The sequence below is a fragment of the Drosophila teissieri genome, chromosome 3R (assembly GCF_016746235.2).
Source record: "Drosophila teissieri strain GT53w chromosome 3R, Prin_Dtei_1.1, whole genome shotgun sequence".
In the NCBI taxonomy this organism is placed as follows: domain Eukaryota; kingdom Metazoa; phylum Arthropoda; class Insecta; order Diptera; family Drosophilidae; genus Drosophila; species Drosophila teissieri.
Genome location: NC_053032.1, coordinates 30,014,734 through 30,030,594, shown reverse-complemented (window position 1 = coordinate 30,030,594; position 15,861 = coordinate 30,014,734). Strand labels below are relative to the sequence as shown.

General features: G+C 47.5%; 6 protein-coding genes across 7 annotated transcripts; 3 read left to right on the top strand and 3 right to left on the bottom strand.

Annotated features, from left to right (window-relative positions):
- Nucleotides 1–21: 21 nt before the first annotated feature.
- LOC122619947 (4-hydroxybutyrate coenzyme A transferase) lies at nucleotides 22–4,994 on the top strand. Its single transcript, XM_043797186.1, has 4 exons — nucleotides 22–532; nucleotides 3,411–3,803; nucleotides 3,863–4,267; nucleotides 4,357–4,994. The coding sequence occupies exons 1-4, from the start codon at nucleotides 352–354 to the stop codon at nucleotides 4,809–4,811; spliced, it is 1,434 nt and encodes a 477-aa protein (XP_043653121.1). The 5' UTR covers nucleotides 22–351; the 3' UTR covers nucleotides 4,812–4,994.
- An 88-nt stretch (nucleotides 4,995–5,082) lies between these two features.
- Nucleotides 5,083–10,580, bottom strand: LOC122619955 (nucleoplasmin-like protein). Its single transcript, XM_043797194.1, has 3 exons — nucleotides 10,426–10,580; nucleotides 10,059–10,192; nucleotides 5,083–5,745 (listed from the first exon to the last, which is right to left on the bottom strand). The coding sequence occupies exons 1-3, from the start codon at nucleotides 10,445–10,447 to the stop codon at nucleotides 5,443–5,445; spliced, it is 459 nt and encodes a 152-aa protein (XP_043653129.1). The 5' UTR covers nucleotides 10,448–10,580; the 3' UTR covers nucleotides 5,083–5,442.
- Nucleotides 5,854–9,542, top strand: LOC122619945 (sodium-independent sulfate anion transporter). Its single transcript, XM_043797182.1, has 8 exons — nucleotides 5,854–6,409; nucleotides 7,198–7,497; nucleotides 7,563–7,903; nucleotides 7,994–8,303; nucleotides 8,363–8,665; nucleotides 8,726–8,871; nucleotides 8,930–9,112; nucleotides 9,181–9,542. The coding sequence occupies exons 1-8, from the start codon at nucleotides 6,394–6,396 to the stop codon at nucleotides 9,388–9,390; spliced, it is 1,809 nt and encodes a 602-aa protein (XP_043653117.1). The 5' UTR covers nucleotides 5,854–6,393; the 3' UTR covers nucleotides 9,391–9,542.
- Nucleotides 10,581–10,743: 163 nt separating the features above from the next.
- Nucleotides 10,744–11,918, top strand: LOC122619954 (nucleoplasmin-like protein). The gene is made up of 4 exons (XM_043797193.1): nucleotides 10,744–10,902; nucleotides 11,034–11,179; nucleotides 11,412–11,579; nucleotides 11,636–11,918. Exons 1-4 carry the CDS (start codon nucleotides 10,881–10,883, stop codon nucleotides 11,768–11,770), a joined length of 471 nt encoding a protein of 156 aa, XP_043653128.1. The 5' UTR covers nucleotides 10,744–10,880; the 3' UTR covers nucleotides 11,771–11,918.
- Nucleotides 11,919–11,937: 19 nt separating this feature from the next.
- On the bottom strand, nucleotides 11,938–15,067 carry LOC122619944 (ADAM 17-like protease). Of its 2 annotated transcripts, XM_043797180.1 has the most exons (10): nucleotides 14,927–15,067; nucleotides 14,622–14,861; nucleotides 14,133–14,566; nucleotides 13,885–14,079; nucleotides 13,628–13,766; nucleotides 13,200–13,435; nucleotides 12,579–13,142; nucleotides 12,409–12,514; nucleotides 12,173–12,335; nucleotides 11,938–12,114 (listed from the first exon to the last, which is right to left on the bottom strand). In XM_043797180.1, exons 1-10 carry the CDS (start codon nucleotides 15,003–15,005, stop codon nucleotides 12,072–12,074), a joined length of 2,199 nt encoding a protein of 732 aa, XP_043653115.1. In that variant the 5' UTR covers nucleotides 15,006–15,067; the 3' UTR covers nucleotides 11,938–12,071. The 2 variants fall into 2 exon arrangements, with proteins under 2 accessions (XP_043653115.1, XP_043653116.1); XM_043797181.1 differs by lacking the exons at nucleotides 11,938–12,114; nucleotides 12,173–12,335; nucleotides 12,409–12,514; nucleotides 12,579–13,142; nucleotides 13,628–13,766 and having other exon boundaries at nucleotides 13,258–13,435.
- Nucleotides 15,068–15,198: 131 nt separating this feature from the next.
- LOC122619956 lies at nucleotides 15,199–15,859 on the bottom strand. Its single transcript, XM_043797196.1, has 2 exons — nucleotides 15,464–15,859; nucleotides 15,199–15,403 (listed from the first exon to the last, which is right to left on the bottom strand). Exons 1-2 carry the CDS (start codon nucleotides 15,769–15,771, stop codon nucleotides 15,292–15,294), a joined length of 420 nt encoding a protein of 139 aa, XP_043653131.1. The 5' UTR covers nucleotides 15,772–15,859; the 3' UTR covers nucleotides 15,199–15,291.
- Nucleotides 15,860–15,861: the final 2 nt, after the last annotated feature.

The window sequence follows — 15,861 nt, the reverse complement described above, 5'->3', positions numbered from 1 at the left end:
ATACTCAATATTGACCGAAAATCCAAACCTGGAACACATCGATTAGCCAAATGTACTCCTCATCTACGTGAGCACGACTCGAACTGGAAGCGAAGAGGAGCGGAGCCGCAGCTCGGGGAGATTGGATTGTGATCGGCAGACAGCTTTCGCCGCAGAGCTTTTTGTGGCGTTTTTGTTTGGCGAACCAGTTGCAAATTTGGTGCCGCAGCGGACGGAACTCAGCGCAGCAGTCTCTCCCCAGTGAAAACCCACCACTCATCGCCTCCTGCATCTCGCGGACTTCTCGCTTAACCCTTTTCGACGTGCGTGCCTACAACAGAGTACTCAGTACACACTACCACACAGTCCACCATGAGCAAGCAATTGGCGCGCCATGTGGGTCAGCTGAACAGCCTCCTGAAGACGGCGACCACCGCCTCCTCGGTCTCCGCCCACAACAACTACTTCACCTACGTGCGGGAGCTGTCGCATCCCATCGACCGGGAGCCTCCAATCGTCAAGGCGGAGGAGGCCGTGGCATGCGTGAAATCCGGTGAGTCCCACTAGCCATCCTCCCATCATCTGGCTAGGAACCCCCCTCTTCGGAACGGAACTGCTCCCTCTTATCGTGCGCTGTTTGCAATCTTTCGGTTATGTAACCTTCTAGTGGGCCTGCTTAGAAAACAGAATGGAAACGAGAACACCGGGTTGTGGGGCCATGCAAATGTAAGCCCATGTGTGCCCGCAATCCAAACTACTTTCGAGCACATATGCATGTACATATATACCTACGTGTGTATATAAGGAAGGGCAGTCACAGGGTGCTCAGTACATGGATGGTTGGCATTTAATTGACCGTGATTAGGAGGCACTCGTGGGCAAATGGGGTGGGGAAACAAATATTTAGTATATTGTATTACCTTGTGACAGAGGGGATAGGTTTTGGGTATCAGCTAACACTTAGTTGATTGGGGTTCTAGTATGATAAATAGTTAGGGAGTTATACAATAGGAAAATCACACTTTAAGTAGCTGCCCTTATCGAAAAGTTGCCATTCAAAGCTACTCCCCTTGTGGCTATCAGTAAACCTTGTGTTATTTGTAATTCCTGGTGTTGCAGCTGCACAAGTGTAAATTATATTAATTTAATCGCGCGAAAACAGCTGTGCGTGTCACATTTACTAATGCATATACCCGTAGATATTTATACCCATTAATAATGCATATGCTCAGCGCTGTAGATGAGTTTCCAGCAAAAGTTGTACTTTGTACCCAGTGCAAAAACAAGAGAAGAGTCCGATGCAAAGCTCGGCTTAGTGGCAAGAACGACCGCGTATGTAGTTCATAAACACGTCTGTCCACTCAGCCGGCCTTTGGAAGTGGTGCTGATAAGACCGCCTCTCTGTAGGAACCCATATACCATACACCATATACTATAGTATTTAGCAGCTTTATAAGAAGGCAAGGTTATGCAACGAGTATGGGCAGGTGAATTATGGAGACATAATCATGGAGTGCTCCGAAAAATATTCATTAATTTCTAACAAGCCTTCTTATCACAACGATATTTGAATCAGTTAGATAATTTCTGTGTCAGTATAAAGATAGCAATCATCTGATTTTTGGGAGCCTCTGCTCTGATTAAATTCAATTGTCCCAATTTGGAGGCAGTCTCCTGAGATTCTGGACACGCCCTCGGCTCCCGCTGATAACTCAATTTCTTAGCACTTCTACGGCATCTCATCAGCAGGTCCGTGCAAATTGGCTATATTTTGGCGGGGGGCGGGTCTTTGGAAGGGGGGAGTGGCACATCGCAGCGGGCCCAGCTAAACGTCACCCGAAAGCGGTATCTCTAATTTTAGCCAAAATCGCCAACACGAGCCATGCCAAATCTACGACGTAATTTGATTTGGAAAACTTTTTCGTTTGGCACGTTTTTGGCAGATAATAAGCGGTACAGTAGGCACTAACTAGCTAAACCTGTGCGTAAGGCATGCATATATGGGTTTTCAAGTCACAGTAAATATCTCAATGAAGGTTTGCTAGTGCAGATAGTGAAGCCTCGCGGAAAACTTGACCGTGTCGACGTGGCTCAGACGTCTGCTGATAAGAATCACACTTATCGCATGACTCCCCAGTTGAAGGGGCTCGCTCGTTCGACTTTATTTGCCCATCGTGGTTCTTTCTATTCCGCATACAGAAGTACCTCGGAATGCCGGCCTCTCGAGGGGGAAACCAAAATAGATTGGCCAAACATGATGCATGTGCTCAAAAATGCATAAGGATGCTCTTTCAGATATGTTTGGTACCACACTGCTATATCTCTGATTTTACAGGCTTTCTAAGCAACAATCCAGAGCATAGCTAATATTATATTATATTAATTTTATATATGTTATCTTGTTTGTCCAAACATTTCGATTGGAAGCTACAGTTGTCTTACGTAACACAGTCCAATCAGATACTTTTCGCTGAATTCATGTGCCTCTGCTTTTTCTGCCTCGTTAATCAAATGGCAAAATCTATACGTATACCCTCTGATTATACTGCAATCTCAATCCGGCAGAACTCTTGTTTGCCATGTAATGCCCACTGGGAAACCGGTGTTATTTATTTACAAACATTCATTATCACGCGTTTCTGGGCAATAGGCGCTCCCTCTCCCCGCATTCTCACTATCACTAGCCTTTTAACTAATATAAATTAGTATATATGAATGTATATAGCTATAGCTTTAAAGCTCTAGAGAGTAACGAACTAAATTCAGAGAGGAAGTGGAATAATCAGAGAGAAAATTGCTCACTTTCGGCACTAATCGTTTTGGGAAACAATTTATAGACTTCGTTACTCAATGAAAGCATGACCAGCGCAATATAAAGCATGTAAAAAGTAATGAATGGTTTACAAATACAGCATTTGCTGATTAAAGCTGTATAGAAAGTTATATTACTTTGGTTTATAACTATATATATGATCAGCTATCAAAAGTATACTAATTTGCAAACATGTTTTTCGTTTAGCTCTCGATGTAAAGATATTTCTAGGGGGATAACTTTAGTACGATGTGCATTAATTGCCAGATCAGGATTTCATAGACTGGATCAGGCCATGCTCTTCAGATTAACATCTCATAAAAGTTGCTGGGAACATACATACGACTTGAACCTGTAATGTATAAAAATAGTTAATTAACTGATAGTACCTACTGGCAGTTTCGTTATCATTTAACATTTAAAGCATCATTAATTAGGCAACATTGAATAGCTTTAATTGTAGGCCCGCGGATATCATGTCATGCAAATCTCTAGATAAGACCTGCTCAATAGATTAACGTTTCATAAAGTGTACAATATCTGCGGATTAGCTGATTAGCAGCGGGTGCCTAATAAATATATTGGTATTAAAACCTGCGGTTTCTCGCCTGCATTCCAGGTAACACGGTTTTCGCCAGCGGAGCAGCCGCCACGCCCGTGGCTCTGCTGAACGCGATGGCCAAGCACGGAAAGAGCAACAATCTGGAGTGCGTCACGGTGTGCCACATGCACACTGAGGGTCCTGGCGAGTACGCCAAGCCGGAGTACAAGGACCACTTCCGCTCGAACTCCTTCTTCATGGGCGCCAATGTGCGCAAGGCGGTGGCCGAGGGCCGTGGTGATAATGTGCCGATCTTCCTTCACGAGATCCCGCAGCTGTTCTACAAGCAGATCGTAAAGCCCGATGTGTCCTTCATCCACGTGTCGCCCCCGGATAACCACGGTTACTGCTCCCTCGGCACCAGCGTCGATTGTGTGCGAGCTGCGCTGCTCAACTCCAAGCTCATTGTTGGTGAGTTGCGAACTCGAGGAAACTCTATTATCCTGTGACTTATGTTATTCCTTTTCCAGCTCAAATCAACCCCAAGATGCCGCGCACCTTCGGCGATGCCATCATCCACAAGTCTCACTTCGACTACGCCATCGAGGTGACCGATGATCTGCCTCAGCACGGAACTGGTGAGATCTCTGAGGTGGAGAAGAAGATCGGCAAGCTCATTGCCGAGAACCTCGTCAGGGATGGCGCCACCTTGCAGATGGGCATTGGCAGCATCCCTGACGCCGTTCTCGCCGCTCTGCACAACCACAAGGATCTGGGCATCCACTCCGAGATGTTCGCCAACGGTGTCGTGGAGCTCGTGCGCAAGGGATGCGTCACCAACAGCAAGAAGAAGATGCACCAGGGCAGAATTGTGGGCTCCTTCCTCATCGGTGACAAGGCTCTGTACGACTTCGTCGACAACAACCCCTTCATCGGTAGGTTTAGACCTGAAACACTAAGGTTGAATTCTTAATGTTTCGGATATGAGCACGATCTAATGCCTCACTGTCCGTCCACCTTTCAGAGATGTACGCCATCGACTATGTGAACAACACCAGCATTGTGAAACAGCAGCCCCGCATGACTGCCATCAACAGCTGCATTGAGGTTGATCTGACTGGACAAGTTTGCTCGGACTCGATTGGCTCCCGATTCTACTCCGGATTCGGCGGACAGGTGGACTTCATTCGCGGAGCGGCGGAGGGTCTCGATGGACTGGGTGTGCCAATCATTGCCATGCCCTCGACCACCAACAAGGGCGAGAGCAAGATTGTTCCCACGCTGAAGGCTGGCGCTGGCGTCGTCACTTCGCGTGCCCACGTCCACTACGTCGTCACGGAGCACGGAATCGCCTCGCTGTTCGGCAAGAACGTGCGCCAGAGGATGTACGAACTCATCCAGATCGCCGATCCCAAGCACCGCGAGAGTCTGGAGAAACAAGCCTTCGAGCGCATCAAGGTTATGCCCTCGCCGAACTAAGCACTGAACTCCTAGAGATCACTATTTACTAGCAGCAACCCGCAATCTTTGAAGGCATTCCCGATATCGCTCTGATCCACTTCATAGAACTGCAATCATGATAGCCCTTTAGCATTACCAAATCTGAAATTTAAATTGATGAGTAACGAATTGATGGGAGAAATAAAACTGAAATTGATTAAACCAATGGTTTCAATAAACAAACAATGTGTACGAAACGGGGAAGATAAGGATGATATTTAGTTGCCCACTTCAGTAAAATGCAATAATATTGTTTGTATTCCGACGACAGTTTATTTTCATACTGCAAATATGAAGGAGGCGCGTACAGGAAGTCCGGCTTAGCTTTAGTTATACTTTAATATATATACAAATCTGTGTGTTCGATTAGTGTTCGATCTGCTCCCAACGGGAGCGGAACTCCTGGCTGAGCGACAGAACATTCGCTTGGGATAACACGACCCGAGCACACAACGTTGTCTTTGAATTGAATGTAAAAGGAGCTGTTCAAAAGGAACTAGATTGTATTCTCAGTATGCATCGTATTGTAATATAGGGCCTAAAACTGTTTTTGCTTTAAAATCTACACGTTCATAGCTTAAACCTCGATGGATGATTGGCGGTCAGCAGTTTACTTCTTCTTGTTGTTCTTGGCATTTTTACCATCGGCGGCGTTTTCGATCTTGGCGCGCTTCTTTGGGTGCTCGTCCTCCTCATCCTCGGCCACATCGTCCTCCTCGTCATCCTCCTCCATGTCGACCACCTCCACATCGTCCTTGATGTTGTGTCCGTGAATGTAGACGGGTCCGCTGCCCTTGATCAGCTTGAACGTCACCTTCGACTCGTAGAACTCCACGTCGGGATTGACGGCGCGGGTCTCTCCGGCCTTCAAGACGGCGATGGGAATTTGCACGGAGTCCTTGGGTGTGTTCACCTGCGTAAACAAGAGGCAAGATTCTCAGGTTAGATAGATTCATATGCTTTTCAAGTGGTTTATGAAGATAGACACGTTTCGAAAGTTATCTATCGGTTAATCAGGTAGGAACAACAAATGGCACATCTTTCCCTGTTTTCAACTGCATAAGATTTCTAGCCAAGATTGACCTAAATTGGGGCCTTTCAAGTGGCCAGATGTCGTTGTTAAATACCCCGATTACACAAATTTCGGATCTCGTGAGGAGATAGCGCGAAGTTCAGCACGACTGGCCCACTTAATCGCTCTGCAGTCTTCGTCTTCGTCTTTGTCTCTATCTCTTATCGTTGTCAGCCGAACACCTTCCCCAAAACTAACTGAACTGAACTGAACTGTCCGATGATAACTGCCTACGCATTCACATATTCGCACAGTCGCTTTCAGTAATAACCCCGTCGACTGGCGGCCGCTTGACCACTCGTCTGCCCACGCTGGAGTGGATCGGATCGGCTCGTTCCCTTCAAAACTGCAGCCAGGCTCAACTGAACCGGAGTCCAGCAGGCGCGAATGTAACAAGTGACCGCTAATTAATCATCCACAACGTGTAATCCAAATCAAAAGTTCCTCTAGTATTGGCCGATCGTAAAGTGCTTCAAAGATCTTGTCGACATGCGCGATAACGAAGGTAAGTGGACAGCGTGTTCCCTCAAGAGGACAAGTGAAAGCGGTGTGATGCGAAGGGAAATACCCCTGCTACTATTAACACCAACTTTGAATATCAGGAAATAGAAACTATCACTCAATGGGACTATAATTAGTCAAGAGCACAGAAACTGTTTAATTGTTCTGTGATAAATGCTATAAATAGGAAGGAAGTTTACCTAGAAAAGTGAGATAAACTACATTTAAACAAAACTAAACAAAGGATAATAAAGGTGTGTGCGTCTACGTTTTCTATGGTAAATACCCGGTAATGGGTCCGTAATTAGACAAGAGAATCCACAAGATTTTTGTGTTATTACGAGCTCCGAAAGATGAATTATCAGTGACAAGCCGTCTTCCGATGGATTAACGTGTCCATCCAGAAAGTAAATTTCGTTGAATAACATAAACGCATAAGATATAAACTAGCCCAGGATACTATAAGCAGCTCAGCAATTATCTAGAATATAAGACACCAAAACAGAGGGTCCAAAGTGCTAGAATCAACGAATTGTCAAGAGACAAGCCTGCTGCTTTCTCTGGATGAACTTGTCTATCAGCTTGTACACATCAATGGTATTTTTCCAGAAGTCACAAGACCACCGAGCCGCAGGAAATCATCGAGGCACTTCAGATCATGTGCAGAGATTGTGAATAGGTGTACATAAAATAGCGTTTTTCAATCAAGTAACCCACTTAACAGTGGCCATATCAAGATTTCAAGGCGCTCCAGGAGAAACACCCACTCAATAGCCCAATTGTGCTTTCCAGATGATCTCTATCGGGAGCGCCTGCCGAATGTTTGCGGCGCCGTGGGCTCAAAGGCGAGGAGCTGCTGCAGCATGCGCTCCGTCTACAGATACCTGCCCGTCACCTATTGGCTGCCCAAGTACCAGTTGAGCTTCCTAGCCATGGATGTGGTGGCGGGTCTCACCGTGGGGCTCACAGCCGTTCCACAGGCCATAGCCTATGGAGCTGTGGCCAACCTGCCGCCCGCCTATGGACTGTACTCCGCTTTTATGGGTGGATTTGTGTACATACTGCTTGGAACCTGCAAGGACATCACAGTGGGTGAGTTGTTGAGCCGCTGCAGTTGTTCCGAGCATGGCTAAGTAACTGATATCGTTGTTCCACAGGCCCCACGGCCATCATGGCGCTAATGGTGCAGCCATATGTGCACGGCAACCCGGCGTATGCGGTGCTGATATGCTTCATGTCCGGCTGCATCATCACCCTAATGGGCTTGCTCAATCTCGGAGTGCTCATGCGGTTTATATCGGTGCCGGTGACGACGGGTTTTACGATGGCAGCCGCCATAACCATTGCCACCGGCCAGGTTAATAGCCTCTTCGGCATCAGCAGTAGTGCCAGTGGGTTCCTCAACAGCTGGATATACTTCTTCGGCCACATAACGCACACACGCCGCAATGATGCCATCCTGGGATGCGGCACACTTGTACTCCTGCTGCTCATGAGGGTGGGTAACTATAAATAACAACCTTTATGCCTCAAATTGCTTAATTAGAATGTTCGATTAGCGAGTCTATTAACGTTTGAATAATTTCAGCAACTTAAAGACCTGCCTTTTGGCTTCAAAAGCGTGTGGAAGTATATTTCGCTGGCCCGCAATGCTGTGGCCGTGTTAATTGGCATACTGCTGTGCTATCTCCTGAAAAGTGATGGCAAGCTGCCCTTTCTAGTCAGCGGCAGCATCACTCCAGGCCTACCGCCCTTCAAGCCTCCCCCCTTTCACACGGAGGATCCAGAGACTGGAGAACCCATCAGCTTTGGTGGCATGATTTCGACCGTGGGCACTGCCCTGGTGTCCATACCACTGTTGTCTATATTGGAGAGCATAGCTGTGGCCAAGGCCTTCTGTAAGTGTGGATTAACCATTAGGTTCATAGCCCATAACCTTAACTCCTCCTACTTTCAGCCAAGGGCAAGATTGTGGACGCATCGCAGGAGATGATTGCCCTGGGCGTCAGCAACATCCTCAGCAGCTTCTTCTCCTCCATGCCCATCACTGGTTCCTTCACAAGGACAGCCATCAACAATGCCAGTGGAGTGAGGACCCCGCTGGGTGGTGCGGTTACCGGCGCTCTCGTCCTCATGACCCTGGCCTTCCTCACCTCCACATTTGCCTACATTCCAAAGGCCACCCTGGCAGCCATCATCATTGCGGCCATGTTCTTTATGGTGGAGTACGAGACCATTGGCGAGATTTGGCGGGCTAAAAGTGAGTGTTGCATGGTAGTAGTTACCACGTACAGTCATAGTAACTCCGGATATTTTGCAGAGCGGGATATGCTGCCTTTCCTGGTAACCGTGTTGACCTGTGTCTTCTGGACTCTGGAGTACGGCATGGTGGTGGGCATCGTCTTCAATGCGCTTTTCCTGCTCTACAAGAGCATGAAGCCGCAGTTTTACTTGGCAACCGAGAAGGTGAGCGCAATACTTTGCATACATAAGGTCAAATAATCCCAAAGGACAATCCACCTAGTTTAATGGCGTCGAGGTGACCATGGCCGATCTCAAGGGCAGCGTGGATTACGCGGCAGCCGAGTACTTGAAGATGTCGATTGTGTCGCACGTGACGCACAGGAACAGTGAGGGAGGTGCCCCCACCACACTGGTGGTCATTAAGGGGCACGAGATCGCCTCAATTGATACGACCGTGGCTTTGGTGAGTGAGAGCTTGCTTTGTTGCGAATTATGACCTTTGACCGGAAACCCCTTCTACTCCCCGCGAAGAACCTGAAATCGCTGCGCGAAGATCTCGCCCTGCTGAAGTGCGACATGATCTGCTGGAACTGGAGTATTCCGGCGGCGGGAGTGATTTGCCGGATGGATAGGAAGCTGCGCAGTATGTTCAAGTTCTCGAAAAGCTTTCCCGACCTAATGCAAACAATTGCGGATGCCGAGGCAGCCGATTCGTGTATCGCCGTTGACTTGAGTCAATAAAGAGTGCTCTTTTGTCTACCGCATATGTGTTTCTGCGTACAGTTGCGCCAATGAATTCGGTTTGGAAAGGTGGGGTATAATGAGCATCTTGATGGTGTATGTATTATCAAATCAAGGTACAAGTAAGAACAATTTTGGAATAGGTTAAGTTAAAACAACTTGACTTATTATAAAAAAAATGTACTTTAAAGAAATTATTCCTCAACACAAGATGGATTTTAAAGGTTATTCTCGAAAGTTCGGTATACGAGATCCTAACAATATACAGAATAACTGAGTAGCTTCTTGTACACCTCCGGATTTACTGGGACACTTGTAAAGTACCTACAACTTCTTTGCAAGTACCTAGATAGTGAGAAGCATGTACCTAGCCCTTCCCATTGCCCAAAGTGCCACAGCCATCGAAAATCGGGGGCTGGTGACTCGGCGGCCGTCTGAAGAGGTACAGACAAAATTACCCTAGCCCACAGCGAGCGAAAAGTTCGAGGTTGTTCTGGTCTGGGGGGAAAAATGGAAACCGGTCCCTGCCCCGCCGGCCGGAAAAATGCAGCAAAAAAATTGAAAGAGAAAAAAAAGAGGAGGACACCAACCGGCGCGCGCATACACAATTTATGGGATTTACTACATGCAATGCCCCGTCCCGCATACACAACGCATGGAGTACTCACCTCGACCACGTTGAACTCGTTCTCCTTGGCCTCGGCGCCCAGGAGGATCTGTTTGATGACCAGCTTCTGGCCGCGTGCGTAGTCCTCGTCCACATCCCACGTGACGCTGTCGCTTTCGGCGGTCAGGGTGACTCCTGCGGAACGGATAAGGACGCCATTATACTTTTTAATTTGTATCTTTTTCACACATTCAAATGCGGGGGTTTGAGGCCAGACAGACACACAAATTGGCCAGCGGCAACCTTGAGGCAAAAACACCGGCAAGCGTCGCAGACACTCCGACTTTTCGGTGGTAAATACGCCTTCTACGCGGCCACTTTTGCCCCGTTTCGCTGCTTATATAGTTGATCTGCTTAATTGTAATTACCGTAGAATGATTCCTCAGCCATGGTAGGTAATATTTAATATTAATTCCACACAAAACCAGCGGCGAACACGTGTTGAGCAAAATCTTTTGCAAAATGGTAGCTGCCGCAGGGTTGCCAGGTAAACGTGGGGTGCAGATATCGATTGGTGTTGTTAGCCTGGGAATCAAAATCGCAGTGCTGCCACTTTCTGTATCCAATCGAATGTAACACTCTATATTCGTTTGTTGCAAGTTAATATGCTAGTAATATGTATATTCAAAAACCATTTTATGCTTCATTCCCTTACTTCATAGTTCCCAGCATGTTGAATTAAAACTATCGATAGTCCTGCGCTTCGATATTCGCACCGCTCAACGCTTCACACAACTGCAGCCATCGCCGTTTTACGGGCACGTGTATAGTACAAAAAGTTCCATTATTAATTGACTGTACATCTGTGTTCCAAGGCCTGCAAATGGAGTCCGAGTCGTTTTATGGTGAGTACCAGTGCCATTTGGGTTGGAAGAGCGCTCCATTGGGCATCCCAGAGCCAAGCTGCGTGCAGCTCCTCCAGCCGGCAAAAAAGCAGTCGGAAATCCAACCCTCCTCGCCGTTCGTCCACTTCCAGGTGTCACACTCAGCGAGAAGGAGGCCATCGCACAGTTCGAAGTCCCGGATGTGCCCGAGGAGTACATCGTCCACTCGCACAAGCTCATCATCAAACAGATTTCCCTCGGCCCCGAGGCAAAGACCGGCGAATTCAACGTTGTACAGGTGAGCCTCGATACAGGCAATTTGCATCGGTCCGCCGGTCGTAAATTAAAGAACGGCATGGCCGATTTTAACAGATTGTTCTCATAAATCCATTAAGCGGGAATTCAGTTTGCATCTTAACGCTGATATCACCTAACATAAAATAAATTTCCATATCATATCATCTCATATTTCAAGAAAAAAGAAATAAGATAGTACTTGATTATACAAATATTGTATATTTCTTTACCAGGCGGAGACGAACATAAACGACGATGGCGAGAAGAAGACGGTGAAGATCCCCATTGCCGTGCTGAAGGTCGGCGAGACCCGTAGCTTAAGACCAAATGTGGAGTTCCCCAACGGATCAGTGACCTTCAAACTGGTGCAGGGAACTGGACCCGTCTACGTCTGCGGCAAGGTGAGCTCTATCCATCCATCAATGTTTCTATCTCTAACACATTTCTATACCTTTAGGTGGAGATGAACTTTGGCGAGTTTGACGACGGCCAGATTTACGAGGAGTATTCGGACGAGGAGGAGGATAGCGAACTGGAATTCGACGAAGAAGCAGCTCCTCAGACGAACGGCAAGAGTAATAAGAAGAAGTAGAAATACATTACACTCCAGTAAGCTAACTAAATGATCCGAAAAAAATAAAAACTTTAATAAGGTAACGAAAATAAAGCTGAGAGCGCTTTTCTAAAGACTTAAATAATGTAAAGAAAAACCCCCATAAACAGACACCATCCAATTATAATGACCTTTTTGTTTTTGGTCTATATTATATGGAATTTTATTCAATCTGTGTTGCGTATGTTCAAATATGTCACTTAATGTAAACGAATTGTGGCAGTTTTGAGAAGAATGCTCACGGAAGATTAAAACAAAAGGAACCCACTGGGTTTTTGTGCTAGTTACAGGCTCGGGCCACCGAAATCTTCTGGCGCGGCACTCTGAAATTATAGAGAAGTTATCATCACATAATTAAGAAATAGTAGATTGAGCGCCTACCGTATGTGAATCACTCGACGCCTCTCGTCACTGGGATGTATAAGGTCCAGTTTCTGGCTCCACTCAATCAGCTTCATTTCGTGGCGCAGCTTCTTGCGGTCGAAGTAAGATATGACACAACTGATGGGTATCCAAAATACTGCAGTAACAAGGACAACGGCCACTGAAAATAGGAGTGAGCATGTGTGGTTTAGAAGTAATATTCGAAATATAATATTTAAGATTGCAATACTTACTGACAATATTGTCCTTGAGAAACCTCAGGGTCTTAGCCACATTTATCTCCTCGATGATGTCCCAGAAGCGCTCCACCACATCCTGTATGGTCTTCTCGCATACGCCCTGGAATAAATCAGAGTTTAGCATGAGATTAAGGTCAATCCAAGGATGGAAACCACAAGCATACCTTGTTGCAGAATCCGGTGATGCAGGGTGTGCCATCAGGGAGGACGTCAGGTGGCTCCACGGGGAAGCAAGTCTCATTGATGCTCATGCGACAGCACCGCTTGCAGGCATCCGCGATGATATCACACATGCAGCTCTGGAGACCCTGGGTCTCGCAGTACGGCACACATTTGCCATTCCGGCACTGTCCCCGCTCCTGGCAGGTGGTTCCGTCCGCCATGGCCGGGGATTTGGGGCACTCGGCGTGGGCGCCGGTGCAGCGAGCCTCCTGCTCGCAGGTAGCATACTGCGCCTCGCGGCACTTCATTCCGGAGGCCATGAACTGGCAGTTCTGGCAGCATGGGGAATTCTTGTCGCTGCACATGGCTCCCTGGTTCCGGCGCAGCTTGCAGTTCTTGTCGCAGCACGAGTCGTTGTCCTCGGTGCCCAAAAGTCCAGCATCACACTGCTCATCACCCTCGACTCGCAGGTTGCCGCAGAAGGACTCTTCGGGCTCTGAAAAGCACCGGCCCGATTTGGCTTGCAGCACCTTACGAATGGAACGCAGGGAGCAGGGCGAGAATTTCTGTTAAGGAAGAAGAAGTCATTAAAAAATTCCATTTGGCGAGGGTATTAGTCCTACCTTATTGTTCACATCGTAGCCACTGACGGAGTACGTGTACATGAGGAAACTGCCGCCCTGCGAGGCGCTGGGTGAACACTCCGGAATATCGGGGTCGTGCTCTGAGCCCCAGTTGTGTCCGAACTCATGGGCTGTGACCAGGTCAGCCTCCCTGGTAATGACCCGCTGTCCATAATGGTTGCGGGAGCTGCTCAGACCCGAGTTCAAGTAAAGGGTGTAACCATTTTTGAAGTATTCTTGGAGATGAAAAGAAAATAAATTAGTTTCGGAGACAAATATGTATAAGGGTATAACAGAAATCCTTTTCAGATTTCTATAGCACCCCTTGAAAAGCAAGCTGAAAACTAAAGTAAAAGGATAACCAAGGAAACGAAAGTCTATAAGCCAAATGAAAAGGACAAATATGAGAGACAACTGGGTGTAGCAACCTGGAGTGCAAATGCCGCCTACGGAGTTGCGACGCGGGGAGCCCACGTAAGCCAGGCCCAAAATGCCGCCTTCGAACTTGAGATCGGTAAAGAGATGGGCAAGGCAAAAGTCTTTGTGGCTGTACTCCCGGGAGAAGACCTAGCCGGTGAAATGGCCACGGAGGAGTCGGAATTAAAGTGAGAGATACAAGAGTTAGATGACCATGAGGTAGAGCAGCTACACGAAAAGTGAAGGGACGCAAATGAAGTCAACTCACCTCCAGGAGATTGCGCACGTCCCACTTCTCACGGATCATATTGTAGTGTGCCTCGCCTCCTCGCAGTCTCGTGGGCTCCGAGTGCACCACGATCTTCTTGATCACGAACCCCATGCCCTTGAATCCCTCCTGATCCGAGCGGTCCTGCCACACTGTGTCGTTGTAGATCTTGTGCACCCGATCGATGAGGCTTATCTAAGGAATATTAGTTATTAGGTGATATAACGTGGGTTCCTTAAGGAGCTCACCAAGTAGTTTATGGTGGTCTTGGTGTTGCCTCCGCCCATTTCCTGAAAGAATCGATAGTCTGCCACCAAGAGCAAAGGACACCGAGTTTTGGTGGGCGTGTACTCGTACTGATCGGACTGACGCTTATCTCTCGCATGCAGCTCGTTGTCCAAAGTATCACCGTGCTCCTTGTCCTCCAGCTCCAGACCCTCCTTGATGTAGCCACAGGTTTTGGGGGTGGCACCCGCCTCATTCTTGTGCACCTTCACATCCGAGGCCTTGTAGGCCACCATGGTGTCCTTCTTGGCTTCCGGCAGGTGCCGCCAGGAGGGCTCAATGTGATAGGTTTCCTCTGGCAAGTGAATGGACATGGTCATTGTGCCGTCTTCGATGTGGGCACGCACAGAGGACTCCAGTTCGCCAAACACTCGACCCGAATAGAAGCTATCGTGATCTGCAGAGATTGAGTGGTTAGAAATGTGCTGTGGAAGTATAGATACTGATGTTACCCATGTGCACCACCGTTTCGTTGCCATCCGCATCCACGGCGTAGGCCCTGAATTTGCTGTGCAGGACATCCCTGTGCGGGTGCAGGATCAGCCGGAAGTTCTTGCCCAGCGTGGTGAACTCCACCTCCTTGATGATGTTGAAGGGATTCGTGCTGTGCTTGGCACCCCTTTTGACCACCCTGTGCACCACATCGTCCTTGTGGAAAATTTCGTAGTGGCGCAGAGTCTTCTGCAGGGCCGCTGGAGGCGATAAAAAGGACACTACATCAAGATCCTGGCATTTTATGGACTACTCCTGTGCTCACCGCAATTTTCGACGAAGAGGCAGGCGAAAAAAACAGAGATTATTGCGAGACCACAGCAACTAATGCATTTTGTAAACATTTTTTTTCGCCCGCTATTTCTGCATTATTGATTTTTACCGTTTGCAGTGTAACCATCAACTTAACCGTTAGAAACGTGACACTGATTGAAATAACGGTAACCAAGAGGTCCTGTCCGAATTCGACAGTCTGGCAATATCGCTGATTTGAATTAAACGATTTCCGTTACTTTTAAATAGCTTAGACATAAAACATAGGCCACAAGGTACTCGAGATATTTAATTATATTAATTTAAACTGTAGTTTCAAGTGTGAGCACGTAAATTTTGAGCTTTTTTCCAATACAACTACTTTCGGTGCGGAGGAGAGCGAGGATCTGCGACCGCCGGAACAGGAGCCAGTTTGTTATCCACACCGTAGAACTGGCCATTTAGACTCTTTCGCCTTGGCTTGGGCATGCTAGAAGTGGATTATTATTAAACCGAGTTCTTCCTAACAAAAGTTGAGAAGATAACCTACTTGCTCACATTGGAGCCATACAAGGAGATGGTTACGTAGCAGCTGGGAACATTGTTAAGAAACCTCTGAAAGCGACACCGCATATATTTGCTCCGGCGAATGGAAAGATACGGGGTCAAGTGCTCAAGCTTGTACTTAAAACTGGGCAGGACCACCCAGTTATTGTCGGGTAGGTGGAGAAAGTCCCGTGGCGACTTATCCTCAGCCACCTGGCGCCCCTTCTCCTCCGGCTGGAACTCCTTGATGAGCTGGTTGATATCGAACTTTACTGGCCAACTGGTGAACGGTTCACAAATGGGGTTCTGCATCTTGAGTGCCAAAAAAATAGAGAAATAAATTTCACCACAACTCGAGACAGAATTAAACAGGCCTGCTGCCAATAGAACTTATTTTTGAAA